Source organism: Tamandua tetradactyla, chromosome 25 (assembly GCF_023851605.1).
Source record: "Tamandua tetradactyla isolate mTamTet1 chromosome 25, mTamTet1.pri, whole genome shotgun sequence".
In the NCBI taxonomy this organism is placed as follows: domain Eukaryota; kingdom Metazoa; phylum Chordata; class Mammalia; order Pilosa; family Myrmecophagidae; genus Tamandua; species Tamandua tetradactyla.
Window position 1 is genome coordinate 38,443,383 of NC_135351.1, and position 18,965 is coordinate 38,462,347.

General features: G+C 43.7%; 1 protein-coding gene across 1 annotated transcript in view; it reads left to right on the top strand.

Moving 5' to 3' along the window:
- Window positions 1-18,965, top strand: part of ARFGEF3 (ARFGEF family member 3) — a 159,160-nt gene that overhangs the window by 132,303 nt on the left and 7,892 nt on the right. Inside the window, exons 28-33 of the mRNA XM_077143279.1 lie at window positions 1,148-1,324; window positions 2,840-2,954; window positions 3,712-3,814; window positions 4,057-4,188; window positions 10,426-10,547; window positions 17,742-18,930. Coding sequence (XP_076999394.1) covers window positions 1,148-1,324; window positions 2,840-2,954; window positions 3,712-3,814; window positions 4,057-4,188; window positions 10,426-10,547; window positions 17,742-18,930 — 1,838 coding nt within the window. The remainder of the gene's footprint in view (window positions 1-1,147; window positions 1,325-2,839; window positions 2,955-3,711; window positions 3,815-4,056; window positions 4,189-10,425; window positions 10,548-17,741; window positions 18,931-18,965) is intronic.

Below are 18,965 nucleotides of genomic sequence, written 5' to 3' on the forward strand. Positions count from 1 at the left end.
GCTGACCTGATCATGACCTAATCCTATGAAATGTCCTCATTGCAACGGACAGGCCAGCACTTGCCCAATCAGATAAGCAGGTACCACAACTTAGTTGACACGTGTCCCTAACCATGACAATTACCAAAACCCTTTTCAATCTCCAAAATATGAAACAGTTAAGTGAACTGGGATAAAACCATGTAAGTATTCTGCAGGCATTAAAATTAATATTTGTAAATAATATTTAATGACACGAATAATTGTTTACAAGGCATTATATTGAAATGTATGTACTGTGGAGTACAATCTGAACTATATGAAATTTATGCATTTATAAAATATACACACACATGTACATTCAAAAAGTACTTGAAGGAAATACATCAAAGTGGGATTATCTCTGGGTAATAATTGTGGGTGGTTTTTTCCCTTTGTATTTTCATATATTTTCCATGTTTATTATAAAAAAACATGCTTTGCTTTTCTAATTCTAATCAGAATTAGAAAAATCTATCAGCATTTTCACAAAAACCAACATTTTCATTATAGCACTTTCTACAAAGCAAAACACTAGAAGCATCTTAAATGTCCATCAGTAAGAAAATGAATAAACTGCTGCAATGTACTTCTAATGTGTGGCAGTGCAAATAATGTGTGGCAATACAAATAAGGAATATCTGAATTTGCTGACACAGAGTCATTGCTAACACATATTAGGTGAGAAAAATCAGGCTGCAAACCAGTGTTTATATTACCTTGTTTATATAAAAGTCATTAAAAAAACACATTTAACTATTTCTCTCTGTTTCACAAAGATATACACTTTTACATCTTATAGATGGTTTTCTCACATACATATGTATGTGTACTCATAAATTGGTCGAGTGATACTGTAGCTTTCTCGGAATTATTTTATTTTTTTAGACAAATGCATGCATGTATTAATTGCATAACTAAAGTCAGGTGGAAACAAAGAAGAAAAAGAAATGCCACCAAAGACCACATACTCTCCAATCGGTGGTGAATTGTTTTTCCTTGCACCTTCTTGGAGAATGGGGAGAGCCTTTGAAAGAGATTGGCAGTGCCCAACGCTGGCCTGGAGCTGGCTCCCTTTCCTCCTGGGCTGGGGCTGAGAGCCAGTCCCGACTCCGCTTCTCTGTCCCAGGACCAGGGTTTGGCATCTACGCGGTGGTCCGCCTTCTGCTCCCAGTGATGTCCCTTTGGCTCCTTCGCAGTCATAAAGACCATTCTTACTGGGATGTGGCCTCTGCTAATTTTAAACACGCCATCGGCCTGTCCTGCGAGCTGGTGGTGGAGCACGTCCAGAGCTTTATACACTCAGGTATGTCTGGTATCCGGGCCTTTCCTTGTGAGGATTTCTTTAGTAAGCCACATATGGATGGAAAGCCCCTCATGAAGTGCCCACTGGTGTATGATCTTTGTCCTGGGAATTACTAAAATAGAATTGCATGTCCAGTGCCAGCCTTCTAGGGATAGACCATCAAAGAAATTCGATACCTGTGTGTCCTCTGCAAAACTGTCAAACAGAATATTCAAAATACAAGTGTGATTCAAAATAAAATACATAACAAGCAAGCCTAGGGTATCTGCATTGGGAGAGGGGGGAAGCAAGTTCAAGTGTGTGATAGAGCAATAAGAAATAACCCTCTAGGCTGGAGGACAGGAGGTACATCTTATTGTCCTGCATCCAAGGAGGTTAAATGGAGGACATAGGGTCTTAGGAAAGACTTCAGTTATGGGCAAAAGATTGCTTAACCGGTTGGGGATGAGGAGAAGATTCATAGCACTGGGGCACTTTGGGAAAAATTGGAAAGAAAATTCATAGAAGGTTTGAAGTGAGTGGGTGGAGAGGGAGTTGACGGCAGGACAAATGGGTCAACTGAGGCACCAAGGCAGTGGCACTTGTAAAATAAAGATTCTTGCTCATGACCTGCCACGGGGACATCTGGGGGCTTTGGAGCAGAAGAACCATGGCTTCCAGCCCCAGAGCTAATACACCAAGGGAAAAGGCACACAGAAATAAAAGGAGAAAGGTGCCCTGGGTGCGTGAAACTAAAGGAGGGTCACAGAAAAAAAAAGATGAGAAAGGGCAGTTTGCCCTGCCAAAAGGAAAACTCATTGAGAAAGAAAGCCAGTGGGTGTTTCCAGATGGAGGTGGTAAGTATACCTGAGGGGTAGATGTTCTTTTCCAGCTCATTGGTTTGAACATCATGACACCTGGAGGATTCTGCTGAAAATGATTCAGTGATGTCATAAGAAGTTTGAGAAAATGAGTGCAAAACTATCTCTGGAGTTGAGCAAAGAAAATGCAGTCTTTGGAAGACTTGCTTTCTTTAGTCTGGGGCAGCATGCAGACTGAAGCCAGAGTGAGGAATTTCAAGAGATGGTAGCACTAAATAGAGTCTAGTTTTGTTTTCCAGGAGCATTTAATTCAGCTATCAACAGTAAGGAAGTATAAACACTTTATTTTTTCCCTTTAAAAAAATTTCAAATTTTTTATCAGCTAATATGCAGGCTAACTAACATTACATATTCTATTCTGCTTAAGTAGATGAATTACATACCTAACTTTGAAGTCTGTTCATCATCACATGAAAGTAAGCCAAATATTTCATCTTGATATACCTGAAAATGGATGAAATAAGCTAAAATTGGATAAAAATCCAAGAAAATTGTTTTACTGAATTTTTTTGGTATAACCATCTGCCCATTGTTCTATTTCTCCTCCTCGAGTATTTCCATATCTTTTCCATCAGGCAGACTTTGCTGTGAACAACTGTTTCCATCTCTTCCCTTAGAGGAGAGGGGTGGAAGCTCGCGTGTGCTTTTCCCACAGATGTCCGGTACGAAAGCCTGATCAACACCTTGCTGAAGGACTTCTTTGAGTTGCTGGTGGCGTGTGTGGCCAAGCCCACGGAAGCCATCTCCAGAGTGGGCTGCTCGTGTATCAGGTGAGGAGACGGCCCCCTGGCGCTCCACAAGGCTGGAATCCTTATTATGAAACCCAGGAGCATGACATTATCTTTTGTGGAAGCAACTAGCCTTCCTGTGAGTCAAAATGTCCAAGTGCCAAAACCTCCTCTTCATTTCAGTGTCCATTCAGCAAATACTGATTTGGTAAGGCATGTGTGCTGTGCGCAGAGAGAGGTATACTGAGGCACCTGCCCTGATAGTCTACTCAGAAATCCAGTAGAGAGGGAGCCACGGGAACGACCTCGTGGGCAGGGGTGGCTGGTCATGCCCGGGAAGCCCAGGAGTTCTGGGCAGTGGGTGGCCGGGAGGGTCTTCACGGGGAGGTGATGCTGACAGATCCTCAGATGGATAAGCTTTGGCAAGTTCATGGACAGCAGGTATAGGTGCACGGAGACAGGGGTGATGATAAGGGACAACATAGGGATTTTGCTGTAGGTGAGTAGTGAAAAATGGAGTTAAAGTAGAAAAATTGGAACAGAAGGTGTGCAATTTATTATTTTAAGCACACATCTAAACTTAATTGTTGACTCACTTGTCATGGGGTCCATTGACATCTTTGTATTAAAATGGTTCCGGAAATATATTGACAATGCAGTTCCAAATGGACCAAAAGCAAGAGTGGAAAGAGTTAGAAGACTTGTGAGGAAGCTCCTTGCTAAATCTATGCATGAAGCCCAGGCCTGGGGGACCACAAAAGCAGAGGACTCAGCCTCGCCCTTTCTGTTCCCCTGGCAGGTATGTCCTGGTGACAGCAGGGCCTGTGTTCACCGAGGAGATGTGGAGACTGGCCTGCTGCGCGCTGCAGGACGCCTTCTCAGCCACACTCAAGCCCGTGAAGGTAACTCGCCCTGCTGAGTGCGCACAGCAGGCTAAGCCCCTCTGCTCCCAGGGTGTCGTCAGGCCGGGCGCTGGATGCTGCCCTCCGCAAAGCAGGCATTCTCCCTGGGAGTCCTGCTGAGGGCGAGGATGGCACTGCGGGGTCAGGACCTTTGTTCTCAGGGCAGCGGCCGTCTTGGGTCCAAGCCACGGCTGGTACCATGAGCCAGGACGCCTGCAGTGAGCGTCTGCGTTTCTTCCCAGGACCTGCTGGGCTGCTTCCGCAGTGGGACGGAGAGCCTCAGCGGGGAAGGCTGCCAGGTGAGGGTGGCGGCCCCCTCCTCATCCCCCAGCGCCGAGGCCGAGTACTGGCGCATCAGAGCCATGGCCCAGCAGGTAAGGGCGGGGTTCAGCAGGTAAGAGTGGGGCCCAGCAGGTAAGGGCAGGGCCCAGCAGGCAAGGGTGGGGCTCAGCAGGCAAGGGTGGGGCTCAGCAGGTAAGGGTAGGGCTCAGCAGGTAAGAGCGGGGCCCAGCAGGTAAGGGTGGGGCCCAACAGGTAAGGGTGGGGCTCAGCAGGTAAGGGTAGGGCTCAGCAGGTAAGAGCAGGGCCCAGCAGGTAAGGGTGGGGCTCAGCAGGTAAGGGCGGGGCCCAGCAGGTGAGGGTGGGGCCCAGCAGGTAAGGGTGGGGCTCAGCAGGTAAGGGTAGGGCTCAGCAGGTAAGAGTGGGGCCCAGCAGGTAAGGGTGGGGCTCAGCTAGTAAAGCAGGCCTAGCAGGTAAGGTGGGTGGGGCTCAGCAGGTACAGCAGGCCCAACAAGTAAGGGTGGGCCCAGCAGGTAAGGGTGGGAGCCAACAGGTAAGGGCACTCTTCCCCAGTACCAGAGCCTCTCAGGGACTCAAGAAGCCTGAAGCACATGCTGTGATCCCTCCTGACCATAAACTGCCTTCCTCCCCATAGACCTCCTGCAGCCGAATCTTGCTCTCCCATGTCTCCCAGAAATGACTTTAGCCCAATCAGCAGAAGCACCTCCTGTCTGCCACCTCTTGCTTGTTGCATCCTCCAGTGCCCAGATCAAACCTAGTCCTTTCTGCAGCTGTCCTCTGCCCTTCACCTGCTTATACTACTTATGTTATAGTCATTTGCTTAAATATTATTGTTTCTTCTAGACCAAATGTGCCTACAGAGGGCAAACTTATTTGATTTTTCCTTTTATCCCCCAGATATAGCAAAGAGCATCATATATTTGAGTTGAAAGTAACAGATAATTAAACTTGATTCACCCAGGCAGGAATACCCATGCCCCAGTGACTTTTGCTTCCTGAGACACTTGCATAAAAAGTCACAGAAATTGCTTGTGAGGTCCTGTATTTACCCCCCTATTTCTACAGCAAGGCAAATAGAAGGGGCTCAGTAAGCACCTGTGGAATCAATGAATTACATGAACCACAGAAGGCCTTAGAGCATTAGCACCAGCTTCAGTTATGCCCCAGATACTTAGGTGCCATTTCACACTGCCTCTAAGAGATCCCATGTGGGGCTCTCATCAGCTCTGCAACCGCACACTGACCCCGAAGCCACACTGACTCATGGCCATGCTATATGTAATAGTGAAGAAATGAAAATGGGCTAAATTCCCAACAATTATTGACTGGTAAAATACTCTTTTTTTTTTAAATTTATGATACATAACCACATACAAACACAAACATTCTTATCATATGATCATTCCATTCTTGTTATATAATCAATAACTCACACTATCATCACATAGTTGTATATTCATCATCATGATCATTTCTTGGAACATTTGCATCAATTCAGAAAAAGCAGTAAAAAGAAAACAGGAAAAAATTCATACATACCATACCCCTTACCCGCCCCCTTCACCTATCACCAGCATTTCAGTATACTAAATTTATTTTAACATTTGTTCCCCCTATTATTTATTTATTTTTAATCCATATGTTTTACTTGTCTGTCAATAAGGTAGACAAAAGGAGCCTCAGACACAAGGCTCTCACAACCACACAGTGACACTGCAACAGCCATATCATCATACAGTTATCTTCAAGAAACATGGCCACTGGAGCACAGCTCCACATTTTCAGGCAGTTCCCTCCAGCCTCTCCATTACACCTTAACTAAACAGGCTGATATCTATTTAATGTGTAAGAATAACCTCCAGGATAACCTCTCAACTCTGTTTGGAATCTCTCAGCCATTGACACTTTATTTTGTCTCATTTCACTCTTCCCCCTTTTGGTCAAGATTTTCTCAATCCCTTGATGGTGCATTCCAGCTCATTCTAGGATTTCTGTCCCATGTTGCCAGGAAGGTCCACACCCCTGGGAGTCATGTCCCCTACAGAGGTGGAGGGCAGTGAGTTTGCTTGCTGTTGTCGGCCGAGAGAGGCCACATCTGAGCAACAGAAGAGGTCCTCTTGGGGGTGACTCTTAGGCCTAATTTTAAGTAGGCATAGCCTATCCTTTATGGGATTAAGTTTCATATGAACAAACCCCAAGATTGGAGGCTCAGCCTATTGCTTTGGCTGTCTCCACTGTCTGTGAGAATATCAAGAATTCTCCACTTGGGGAAATTGAATTTTCCCCCTTTCTCACCATTCCCCCTAGGGTACTCTGCAAATACTTCCCTATTCACTGTTCAAATTGCTGTGGGATTTATCTGGGCATCACTCTGGACAAATCTACAAAATCTTATGCCCTACCCAAGGTTTCAAGTACTATGGTGTTCGATTAAGTTATCCACATAAGTTATATTAGGAAACGCACTAGCCAAAATATAAATTTTGTACCAAATAAACATTTTTTGCTTGTCTCACACATAACATTAAAGTTTTAAAATATTACCATCTATTTTCAACACCCTGCATTATTGACATTCCTTTGTTCTTCCTCATGCAGAAACATTTTTAAATTTGCACATTTAGTCACTATCACTATACACTCTAAGCATTCCTAGATTATACCATCTCAGTCTTTATTGTCTATCTTTCCTTCTGATTTCATTTGTGCCCCCAGGCCTCCTCCCTCTATCATTCTCACATTCAGCTTCGTTCAGTGTTCTAACATTATCATATTACAGTTGGGTAATATTGTGCTATCTATTTCTGAATTTTTACAATCAGTCCTGTTGCCCAATCTGTATCCCTTCAGTTTCAATTACCTAATATCTAACCTATTTCTATCTCCTGGTAGTCTCTGTTACCAACTGAAATTCTCATTTGTAATGTCAGTTCATATCAGTGAGACCATACAGTATTTGTCCTTTTGTTTCTGGCTAATCTTACTCCCAGCATAATGTCCTTAAGGTCCATCCATGTTGTTACATACTTCATAACTTTATTCTGTCTTGCAGCTGCATAATATTCCATTGTATGTATGTACCACAGCTTGCTTAGCCACTCTTCTGTTGATGGACATTTTGGCTGTTTCCATCTCTTGGCAATTGTAAATAATGCTGCTATAAACTTTGGTGTGCAAATGTCCGTTTGTATTCCTGCCCTCATGTTCTCTGAGTAGAGATCTAGCAATGGTATTGCTGGATCATATGGCACATCTGTACTTCACTTCCTAAGGAACTGCCACACTGCCTTCCACAGCGGTTATACCATTTAACATTCCCAACAATGGATAAGTGTGCCTCCTTCTCCATATCCTCTCCAGCACTTGTTGTTTTCTGTTTTATTGATAATGGCCATTCTAGTGGGTGTGAGATAATATCTCATTGTGGTTTTGATTTGCATTTCCCTAATAGCCAGGGAAGTTGAGCATCTTTTCATGTGCCATTTGGCCATTTGTATTTCCTCTTCTAAGAAGTGTCTATTCATGTCTTTTGCCCACTTTGTAATTGGGTTATCTGTCTTTTTGTTGTTGAGTTGAACAGTCTCTTTATATATGCTGGATACCAGACCTTTATCTGATATATCATTTCCAAATATTGTCTCCCATTGTGTAGGCTGTCTCTTTACTTTCTTGATGAAGATCTTTGATGCACAAAAGTGTTTACTTTTGAGGAGTTCCCATTTCTTTCTTTCTTTCTTCAATCCTTGTACTTTGTGTGTAAGGGCTAGGAAACTGCCTCCTATTATAAGATTTATAAGATATTTCCCTGAATTTTCTTCTAAAAGTTCTATGGTTTTAAATCTAATGTTTAGGTCTTTGATCCATTTTGAGTTAATTTCTGTATAGGGTGTGAGATATGGATCCTCTTCCATTCTTTTGCATGTGAATATCCAGTTCTCTAGGCACCATTTATTGAAGAGACTGTTCTGTCCCAGGTGAGTTGGCTTGACTGCCTTATCAAAGATCAATTGTCCATAGATGAGAGGGTCTATATCTGAACACTCTATTCAATTCCATTGGTCAGTATTTCTGTCTTTATGCCAGTACCATGCTGTTTTGACCACTATAGCTTCATAATACACCTCAAAATCAGGTAGCATGAGGCCTCCAACTTCATTTTTCTTTCTCAGGATATTTTTAGCTATTTGGGGCACCCTGCCCTTCTAGATAAATTTGGTTATTGGTTTTTCTTTTTCTGAAAAGTAAGGTTTTGGGATTTAAATTGCTATTGCATTGAATCTGTAAATCAATTTAGGTAGAATTGACATTTTAACTATATTTAGTCTTCCAATCCATGAACATGGTATGCCCTTCCATTTATTTAGGTTTTCTATGATTTCTTTTGACAATTTCTTGTAGTTCTCTTTGTATAGGTCTTTTGTATCTTTAGTTAAATTTATTCCTAAATATTTTATTCTTTTGGTTGCAATTGTAAATGGAACTTTTTTCTTGATTTCCCCCTCAGATTGTTCATTACTAGTGTATAGAAACACTACAGATTTTTGAGTGTTGATTTTGTAACGTGCCACTTTGCTGTACTCATTTATTAGCTCTAGTAGTTTTGCTATGGATTTTTCAGGGTTTTCAACATACAGTATCATATCATCTGTGAACAATGAGAGTTTTACTTCTTCCTTTCCAATTTTGATGCCTTGTATTTCTTTTTCTTGTCTAATTGCTCTGGCTAGAACTTCCAACACAATGTTGAATAACAGTGGTGATAGTAGTGGACATGCTTGTCTTGTTCCTGATCTTAGGGGAAAAGTTTTCAGTTTTTCCCAAAACACTCTTTAATGTAAAAGCAAGAAACATATTTGGGCTATGTCTTCATATGCAGAAAATATCTTCTGTCTATTGTATATGTGTGATCTATGTGTAAAATATTTAGCAACTTTTGCAAATTATGCACTGTCAGATTTGAATTAACTTTAGAAAAATGAAGAGAGTTGGAAGTCATATTCAAAAGGCCCCATCTCCCTATAAAGTATGCTTAACTTCTTAATAAAACATGCCCTTACCCCACTGTCCAAGATGCCCCAGTTATAAACTGAAGGACTCACTCCCTCTCATGTTGTCAGACAAGAGGTTACCCGGCCAGGTCTGGCTTCTGCAGGGCTTTCTCCAGCTGTCCTCGGGTGGTCGGGTAAGAGCCTACCATCTCTAGCTTCTCTTTGTCTGCTGGAAATGTTCATAACCTCCCATGACATGGCAACTCCACTGGTTCTCAATGCAGAGAACACCTACCCTGAAACATCCATGGCTAGTTGGGAGGCGTTGGGGCAGAAGCAATGTGGTAAGGCTGCAAAGAAGTGCCACATCTAGCAGTGTGGTGTTTGAACACAGCCAGAGCCAAAAGTCTGGGCAGGAACTAAAGCTGAGAACCATGAGGACGAGCCTGCAGAGTGGACGCTTCTCTAAATGGGAAGCCATTACACCTACCAGATAAAGAATCTTCCTATGTGCATATAGTGGTCTTTTCAAACACATCCCACCATAAAGAAGGATTCAGATGTCAATGGAACCCCCTTCTGAAATACCTCCTTAATGGAGAAGAACCACAGAAAACCATTTCATCATACTTTCTCTTCTAAATAATTCTCTATTTCTTCCTCTGTCCCAAACCCTCCTCCTATATGCACTCTTAAGTTAACACAGTATTAAGTAGTCTGATAATTCTTACAAGATTCTGAAGGAAAAAGGTTCTTTTAAAATACCCTAATGTTTCCAAAGGAAAGTAGTAAAGGTCTTGAAGCATATAAAACGAAGTCGCTCAGTTCAGAGTCCTGGAGCAGAACCACTTTCTTGACACCTTGCTTCTCCCATCATCTGGCAAAGTATCACACCCACATCATAGTCCCAATGGCAAAATTCCTAATTAAGTTCTTTTTCCTAAATTGGATAAAATATCATACCAAATAAATGTCAAAGTCAAGGACGACCTTTACATACACCCCACTTCTTTAGGGACCCTTCAGTGACACTCAACGTCAGCACCTACTATTCAGGTGCTGTGGATCCATCAAGGAGCAGGAGTTGTGTAATTAGTTCTGTTATCAGCACTAATTACATTTACTCTTTCTAATGCTTTGCACATGTAATGCACATAATGATTCGCTTAAGTCTCTAAACAAACGCTGCAGGTAGGAAACCATCACACCCCTTTATAGGTGAGGAAACCACGTCAAAGAGTAAGCTGTCCACAGTCAGCTTCTCCTGGGTGGAGGCAGGTCGAGGCTGGTGGAGTTCTGAGCATGTATGTTCATTTGTCACAGGTGTTTATGTTGGACACTCAGAGCTCACCAAAGACTCCAAACACCTTCGATCACGCTCAGTCCTGTCAGCTCATCATTGAGCTGCCTCCAGATGAGAAACCAAATGGACACACCAAGAAAAGGTAAGCTGCTCAGCTTCAGTGCACAGGGTACTTATTAATAAGAAAGCTAATTTACTCCCAGTTCTTTGGCATCATAATCCAAGCTTAGGCCCAAAATCCTGAAAACATTTGTTATCATGTTCAAAAGTTTTCATAAAAGAAACTGTTCACATTTTACATATATAGATTGTAATCTTTTAAAAAAAATCTTTATAATTTGAGGTTTGATTCAGTTTGTTTCAGTGAGAAACAGGTGAACTCCTTCATGAGCAATTCAGCCACCAGGGGTTAAGTGTACCTGCCACAACAGTCCCACACTGTTCAGGTAGGATCGTCCTGCCTGAAAATCATTCTTCCTAGAGTTGACGATGAAGCAGTGGCTGAACTTTCCTAATTTTTACCCTCTGACCCTTGAAGAGTGATGATGGCAAGTGTTTGTACACTCTGATGAAGACTTTCCCCCTGTCTCCATGGGGATGCATTTAGACAGGCTAGGTCAGCTCTCTGGGGGCACACTGCCCAGCGGGGGAACGAGACCAAACTGGGCCATTGCACTCAGGCCTGTGCCCATCACAATTATTGCTTTTAGGAAGTTGGGGGGTAACATTTAAGGGCTCCAAGTGACGTTCAAAAGTTAGCTGATTAATACTGCAGTGTGATTAATATAATTTGGGTAAAATTTCCAAGAAATATGTTTTTAGTAAAAAGTATATAGAATATGCAAAAGGTATGATATGAATAATGGCTAAAACATCTACAAACCTGACGCCCAACTTAAGAAATCAAGGTTTTTCAATGTCCCACAGGTTTCCCCCAAAATCCTTGCTCCTGAGAAGTTCAGTTTCCAGTTGCCGGTTTTTAAGTGCTGGTCATTTTCATATGTTTTAGGTACCAGAATGCACAGTCCTTTTCACAGCTTTAAACACGGCTTGAGAATTTTCTGTTTTCCCTCACGTTTTGGTTTGCTAAAGCTGCCAGAATGCAATTATACCAGAAATGGGTATAATTAGGTTACAGATTTACAGTTCTAAGGCCATGAAAATGTCCACATTAAGGCATCATGAGGAAGATACCTTCTTTGAGGAAAGGCTGCTGGCATCTCGGCTTTCTGTGTCACGTGGTGTGCTAGCATGGAACTGTTACGTACCCCAGAAAAGCCATGTCCTTTTAATCTTGATCCAGTATTGTAGGGGTGGACCTCTTGATTAGGTTGTTTCCCGGAGATGTGACACACTCAATTGCGGTGTGACCTTTTGATTAGATGGAGATGTGACTCCGCCCATTTAAGGGGGGTCTTAATTAGTTTACTGGAGTCCCTTACAATGGGAAACATTTTGGAGAAAGTGCAGATGCAGACATTTAGAGAGCCAACATAGACACAGACATCTAGAAATGCAGAGGAAAATGCCAGCAGAACCAACAGAATCTACAAGAGCTGTTTGAAACAGAAGCAGGAGAGGAGCCCAGCAGACATTGTCATGTGCATTCCCATGAAATGCTAAGGAAGTCAGAACCCAGAGTTTTGTCCCAGAGAAGCTAAGTGAGGGCCACAGGTGCTTGGAGAGGAAACCACTGGAATAAGAAGCAGAAAGCAGTGAACCAGGAGCAGGGGCCTCAGATGTCAGCCACAGGCCTTCCCTGATAGCAAAGAAATCTCAGACACCATTCAACCTTTCTTTGGAGTGTAGGTATCTTTCTCTGGATGCCTTAATTTGGACATTTTCATTGCCTAAGAACTGTATACTTGGAACTTAAGAAATCCCCTTTATAAAAGCCAATTCATTTCTGGTATATTGCACTCTTGCAGCTTTAGCAAGCCAAAACACATGGTAAGGCACAAGGCAATGGCTGCTGGTCCTTCTCTATTGATTCTGGTTTCAGAATAGCTCTTTCAGCTCGTGTGGGTCCTTCTTGCTTCTCCTGGGGTATTTCTCTCTAAGCTCTCTTGGATTTTAATGTCTTTTATCCTCTCTACAGAGGACTACAGTGAAGGCTTAAGACCCACCTTCAATGGGCTGGGGCACATCTCATTTGAAATAGACTAACCAAGAGGTCTGTCCCCACAAGAATGGAGTAAAAGAACATAGTCTTTTTGTTACATAACAGATTCAAACCAGTACAATCCACCCTTTGAATCCCCAAAAGACAAGTTCTTTCCATATGCAAGACGCATTCATTCCATCACAATATCACAAAAGTCTTAAATCATTTCAGTAACAATATTAAGTTTTAACAAAATCATTACAGTGTGGTCTGTCTTAAGGCAAATTCCCCTCTGGCTGTGGACCTGTGAAACTTAGAACAAGTTATCTGCTTCCAATATATAAAGGAGGGACAGTTATAGGATAAATGTTCCCATTTCCATAGGGAGAAATTGCAAGGAAAACAGGTCAGTGTTCCCAAGCAGTTCCAAAAACCTGCAGAGCAAACTCCATTGGATTTCAAAGTCTAAGAGTCATTTATAGAATGATGTTTTATCCTTGAAGCTTGAGAAAGCAGCAGACCCACCCTCTCTAAGGGCTTACATAGCAGCCCTGCTCTCTCTAAACATGGAGGTGAGGGTTCTACCATTTCCAAGCATTGAGGAGACCACCTTGTTCTTGGCCTCACCCTCCTCAAGCATCTGGCTGGCAGCCAGACTCTCTTCCTCTTTGAGGAATATTCTCAATGGTCTTAGAACACCAGAGTGGTGGCAAGGCTCTCCCTAATCCCCAGGGAATGTGCTCCACTCTCTCTGAGGCCTGAGGCAGCAACATTCCTCATGAACAATGGGATGGCCAAGCTATTCTTAATTCCCCAAGCATCTGATAGCTCAGCACGGTAATACTCTTCCTGAAAAGTGGGTGGAAGGTCCACCCTCTTAAAAACTCCTGCGCAAGCTCACCCTTTCCACATGCATGAGTGAGTCCATTTTCCTGGCCTGAAGTTTCTTGGCTCTAGACCTTGGCTTCCATGGTTCTGCCTTTGAAGTCATTTTTCCTTCAATCTGTCCCTTTTCTTTCCTGTTAGTTTAGGTTGGCAATGGTTATATTCATATAAATCCTTCAAAAAACTTTTCAGTTTGGCATGCAGCATGCAGGAGTCCCAGCCATCAGACAGTAGGACTTTCCACAAATCCTTTCTGGATAACTCTATCTCCAGTCCAGGCTTTTACTGAAATGGCTGACTGGTTCCATGTTTGGTTAAATCCTCACATGGAGCACAAGCCACTGGGGACTCATTTTCCAAAAGCTGAGAATTTTCCACACTATCAGTTTCTGGTTTCTTTGTACCCAACAGTTCAGTTCTCAGCTTATCCCCTTCCTTGTGCATTTTACTATAAGTTTCAAGGTGAAGCCAGGCTGCATTTTCCACATTTAGTGTGGAAATTTTCTCAGTTAGACCTCATTGCTTTTAAATTCTACCTTCCGTCCAACACCAGGACTCAATGTTTTGCCACTTTAACACAAGGGTCACCTCTCTTCCAGTTTTTAATGACACATTCATCATTTCTGTCTAAGGCTTCATCAGAAGTATCTTTAGAGTCTGTACTTCTACCATTAGTTTCTTCAAAGCAGTCCAGACCTTTTCAAACTCCTCAGAATTCTTCCAGAATCCATTTATAAAGCCACTCCTGCATTTTTGGTATTTGTGAATCACAGCACCCCACTTCTCTGGTACCAAAATCTGTTTTGGTTTGCTAAAGCTGCTAGACTGCAATATACCAGAAATGGGTTGGCTTTTTCAATGCAGATATATTAGGTCACAAATTTACAGCCCTAAGGCCATGAAAATGTCCAAATTTAGGCATCAAGAGGGAGATACCTTCTCTGAGGAAAGGTTGTTGGCATCCTACGTTCCCCTGTCATATAGGAAGGCACATGGTTACATCTCCTGGTCCTTCTCTACTGGTTCTGGTTTCAGTATGGCTCTCTCAGCTCCTGTGAGTTCTTGCTTCTCCCAGGGCATTTTCTCTCTAAACTCTCTGGACTTTTACTCTCTTTTATTCACTTCACAAAGGACTCCGGTGAAGGATTAAGACCCACCTTGAATGGGCTGGGTCACATCTCAATTGAAACAACCTAACCAAAAGGTCGCACACACAATAGGTCTGCCCCCACAAGACTGGATTAAAAGAACATGGTCTTACCTTGGGTACATAACAGATTCTAACCAGCTCATCTCGTTATATTTCTAGTTGCCATGCAACCTATTATTCTTACTGGAATATTTTTTAAGTAAAAATAGGAAAAATAGAAGAAGGAATAATAGACTGCATTTAAATTATAAATCATTCTTATATTATTGGTAAAATGTTTTAAAAGGTTAAGATTTAAAAATATATCAACATGACTCATAAATTTACTTAGCACTTTTAGTAGATGATTGCTCCCTTAATATAGTGAAATAAAACTATCATACAAGTACATTGAGCTCTTTAGTCAAGTTCTCTGAGCCACATTCCATACCCTAATATGCTTTGAGAGCACTCATCCAAATGCTGCATGCTTTGTTTTCTTGGATTTCAGTCTTTATTAGCAGGGGCAATCCTTAACTTATAGTGTGATGCTGTGGAAGATTAGTTAGAGCTGAGAAAAGTTTGTTTCTATGCTTGTCAGGTGCATCCTTAAAGTCCACATTCAAATCACTCATGGAGGGGAAAAAAAAAAACTAAACTAAAAACAGATTACAACAAAAAGAGAAATCTGAGTTTTGTTTTTAAATCACTTTGACATTGGTAGACCCTAACTTTACACAATCCACATATTCTTACTAAGAGCTTTAAGATGTAGTTATATAAATCCCTTCATTTCTGACACTGACTTTAGCATATTTTCAGCCTACCACTTATTATCAGTTAATGATCAGAATTCTGGATGGTTGCCTTTCTTTGCACCTTGCATCAGAAGCAGGAAGGGAATATCCCCTTAACAGCATGATGAGGAAAAAGCACATGGGTGCCAGTAGGAAAATTGTTTGTGCTTTCATTTGTTCCAGATTTTATTTCTTCTCAACATAGATGATTGAGTTGCATTTCTATAAACAGTTATTTTACTTTTTCCATATCTTTCAGAAATGTTGACCTTTTCAGTTTCTCTTCCCCCTCCCCTCTCTTGTTGTTGTTTTTTTTTTTTATTGCTGTGTCAGGAACCTGAAGTTAGGGGGTTTTTCTACCCTTTTTTCCATGCACAGTTAGCAATGCTTTATCACAAAACATCCAGGGAAATATCTTAGTAGATTATGATCTTCCCCAAGTCAAATGAATGCTTTGCAGACTTTCTGTTTAAGTGTTTGCAAGAAAGGGTGGCATGGCCTTCCATTTCAGGGAAAGGAGAAAGGATCCTTTGGCTAAGGGTCTTAGACTTTTCAGAAACTGAGTCCAACCTTTCAGAAGCTGATTCCAACTCGCCACGTCAGGAATTCAGGAGTCCAGGCTTCCAGAGCACATGCTGAAGGTCAGAGCTCCCCCAGGCAGCCACCTGGTGGGGAAGCCCACCCTCAGATTCTGGTCCCTGCAGCCAGGCTGTCTGTTTTGTTATTGTTTTGTTTTGAGGCTTCCTGAGGGCTGCCTTTGCCCAGGCACCAGGGTAAGAGAGTGCCCTGTCCTCAGAGGACCTTTAAGCAGAGAGGGGATGATGGACGAGTCAACAAACCTGTGTGATACTGGATGGATTTACCTTCTTTGTTAGTATCATATAGTTGTGTACCTGGAACAGGGGGCCACAGTGTCCATCTAGCTTTTGAAGCCCTGCTCTTCATAAGAATGTATATTCAGGTTTCCCAGTACCCCACAGAACTTACTCAAGTTACTTGCATGATGTATTAGAAAGTGACAGAATTTTGCTACTCATTTATTCTTTATCAGACAGCTCAGTGTTTTCTCTGCACAAAAAATAAAATCAGTCTTCGAATTTATGGGAGGACTTTTATTCTTTTCTGTTAGTTTAAAAAAGTACTTTTCCTGCTAGCTAAAACAAATAATAATTTTTAAATTTAAGACCATAACTAAACATTGAGAATAAAGCAAAAAATTATTAACATAATGGTTAGACCTTGGACATCACTGTCATGAATAAAATACATCATCATTTTATACTTATCCAGTTATTGATTTAGTTTGCAACTTAATGGATAAGCTATTTTCACAAGATCCTAAGAGCAATGAAAATAAACCCCAAACTGCATTGATGAATTAGAATGTTCAGTAGATGTAGTACCTGGGATTGAAATTGTTTTTCTGTACAAGAATCCAACCAAACAGAAGGGGCCGACTCATCAGGTATCTGAGCATACACTTCTAAAGCTCCCTTATCCAGGCTCCAAAAGAGCAAGAGGAGGTGCCAGGACAGGTGGGGGTTGACCCACTTCTCAGCCAAGGCTCCCAGCCAGAGGTCCAAGGAGGATGAGTAACTCCCTCATACTCCTGGCCACCTCCCAGCCCCCATCCCAGGTATCTGCCTTGGGGGGCAACTTGATGGAAGAGCTGAAGATTGAAGACCTATCAAGGAATCCCTGGGCCACACTGGCAGGAAGGCACAGGAAGGGAATTAGAATTTGTTGACTGACTGACTGACTGACTGCTGCTTTCTTAGCTTGGTCTGATTTTGCAAACTAAATTTTCATTGTATCGCCTAACCTTGCAATGGTGCACCCCATAAAGCCTTCAGCGTTAAAGTTTCTCAAAACCCAAAAGCACTGAAGTTTTCACCTATGAGTTCTTAAAGGCTTAACAATGAATCCTAGATAACAGGTTTGGTCCCTACAAAGCTCAACTTCAGTCCGATGTTTAAAAAGTTTGATTCATAAAAAAAGAGTAAAGGGCAATGAAAAAGGCAAATTAAAACGAGCAGAACCCAATAGAAATTGTTGCTTTTGATTTGGTAGATTTTATTACTCATAACTATGACAAAAAATGAACTGTGTCATATCCCGTAACTGTTTCTGGTTTGAATGTTTTCTTTGTTCTACTTGTTTCCTAAGACTTGATGACGTGTCAATTCAATATCATAATTCAGACTAACTGTATAGCTCCAGAATTTTAAAAAGTGCTGGGAATTCTTCAATTCAGGGTCCAAATGGTTACCATGCCATGCCCCCAGACAGCTGGCCCTTGGTTGAGGCAGAGAGAACCCAGGTGGTTCCAGTTGGTAATTTTACCTGACTTAGGCCAAAGTGCTTTGCCACAGATGATGTCAAGCAGAAGTTCCTAATCATCCCCTTTCTTTGCACTGGAAGTGTTTCTTTCAGGGAAATCGTGGTGAGCCTGCTGTCGCATCAAGTGCTGCTACAGAACTTATATGACATCTTGCTGGAAGAGTTTGTCAAAGGCCCCTCTCCTGGCGAGGAGAAGAACATGCAGGTGCCCGAGGCCAGGCTGGGAGGCTTCCTGCGCTACATCTCTATGCAGAACTTGGCCGTCATCTTCGACCTGCTGCTGGACTCCTACAGGACCGCCCGCGAGTTCGATACCAGCCCGGGCCTGAAGTGCCTGCTGAAAAAGGTGTCTGGCATCGGGGGCGCAGCCAACCTCTACCGCCAGTCGGCCATGAGCTTCAACCTGTACTTCCACGCGCTGGTGTGCGCGCTTCTCACCCACCAAGACGCCATCACGGCCGAGCAGGTGAAGAAGGTCCTCTTTGAGGACGACGAGAGGAGCTCCGACTCCTCCCAGCCGTGCTCCTCAGAGGACGAGGACATCTTCGAGGAGACGGCCCAGGTGAGCCCCCCGCGGGGCAAGGAGAAGCGGCGCTGGCGGGCGCGGCTGCCCTCGCTCAGCGCCCAGCCGGTCAGCAACGCCGACTGGGCCTGGCTGGTCAAGCGGCTGCACAAGCTGTGCCTGGAGCTGTGCGCCAACTACATCCAGGTGCACCTGGACCTGCAGAGCAGCTGGGAGGAGCCGCCCGCGCCCAGGGCCGACGCCGCCTTCGGCCTCCCCTCCTTCCAGTCCGAGTCCTCCAGCCCCTCCACCGGGGGCTTCTCGGGCAAGGGCACCCCCTCCGAGGACGACCGCAGCCAGACGCGGGAGGCCGCCGCGGGGGACCCGCTGCCGCCGCCGAGCCCCCAGGTGGAGAGGAAGGACCCCGGCCGCAGGAAGGAGTGGTGGGAGAGCGCGGGCAACAGAATCTACACCATGGCGGCCGACAGAACCATCTCCAAGCTGATGACCGAGTACAAGAAGAGGAAGCAGCAGCAGAGCCCGCCCGCCTTCCCCAAGGAGGTCAAGGGCGAGAAGAGCGAGCCGCTGGGCTCCCGGGGCTCCGCGTCGCCGCTGCCGCAGCGGCCCCAGCGCCTGGTGGAGCAGGGCCAGATGCGACACTCCTTCAGCGCCGGCCCCGAGCTGCTGCGCCAGGAGCAGAGGCCGCGCTCGGGCTCCACCGGCAGCTCCCGCAGCGTGTCGGTGCGCGACGCCGAGGCCCAGATCCAGGTAGGGCCGGCCCCGGGCCGCGCCGTCACCCCGCG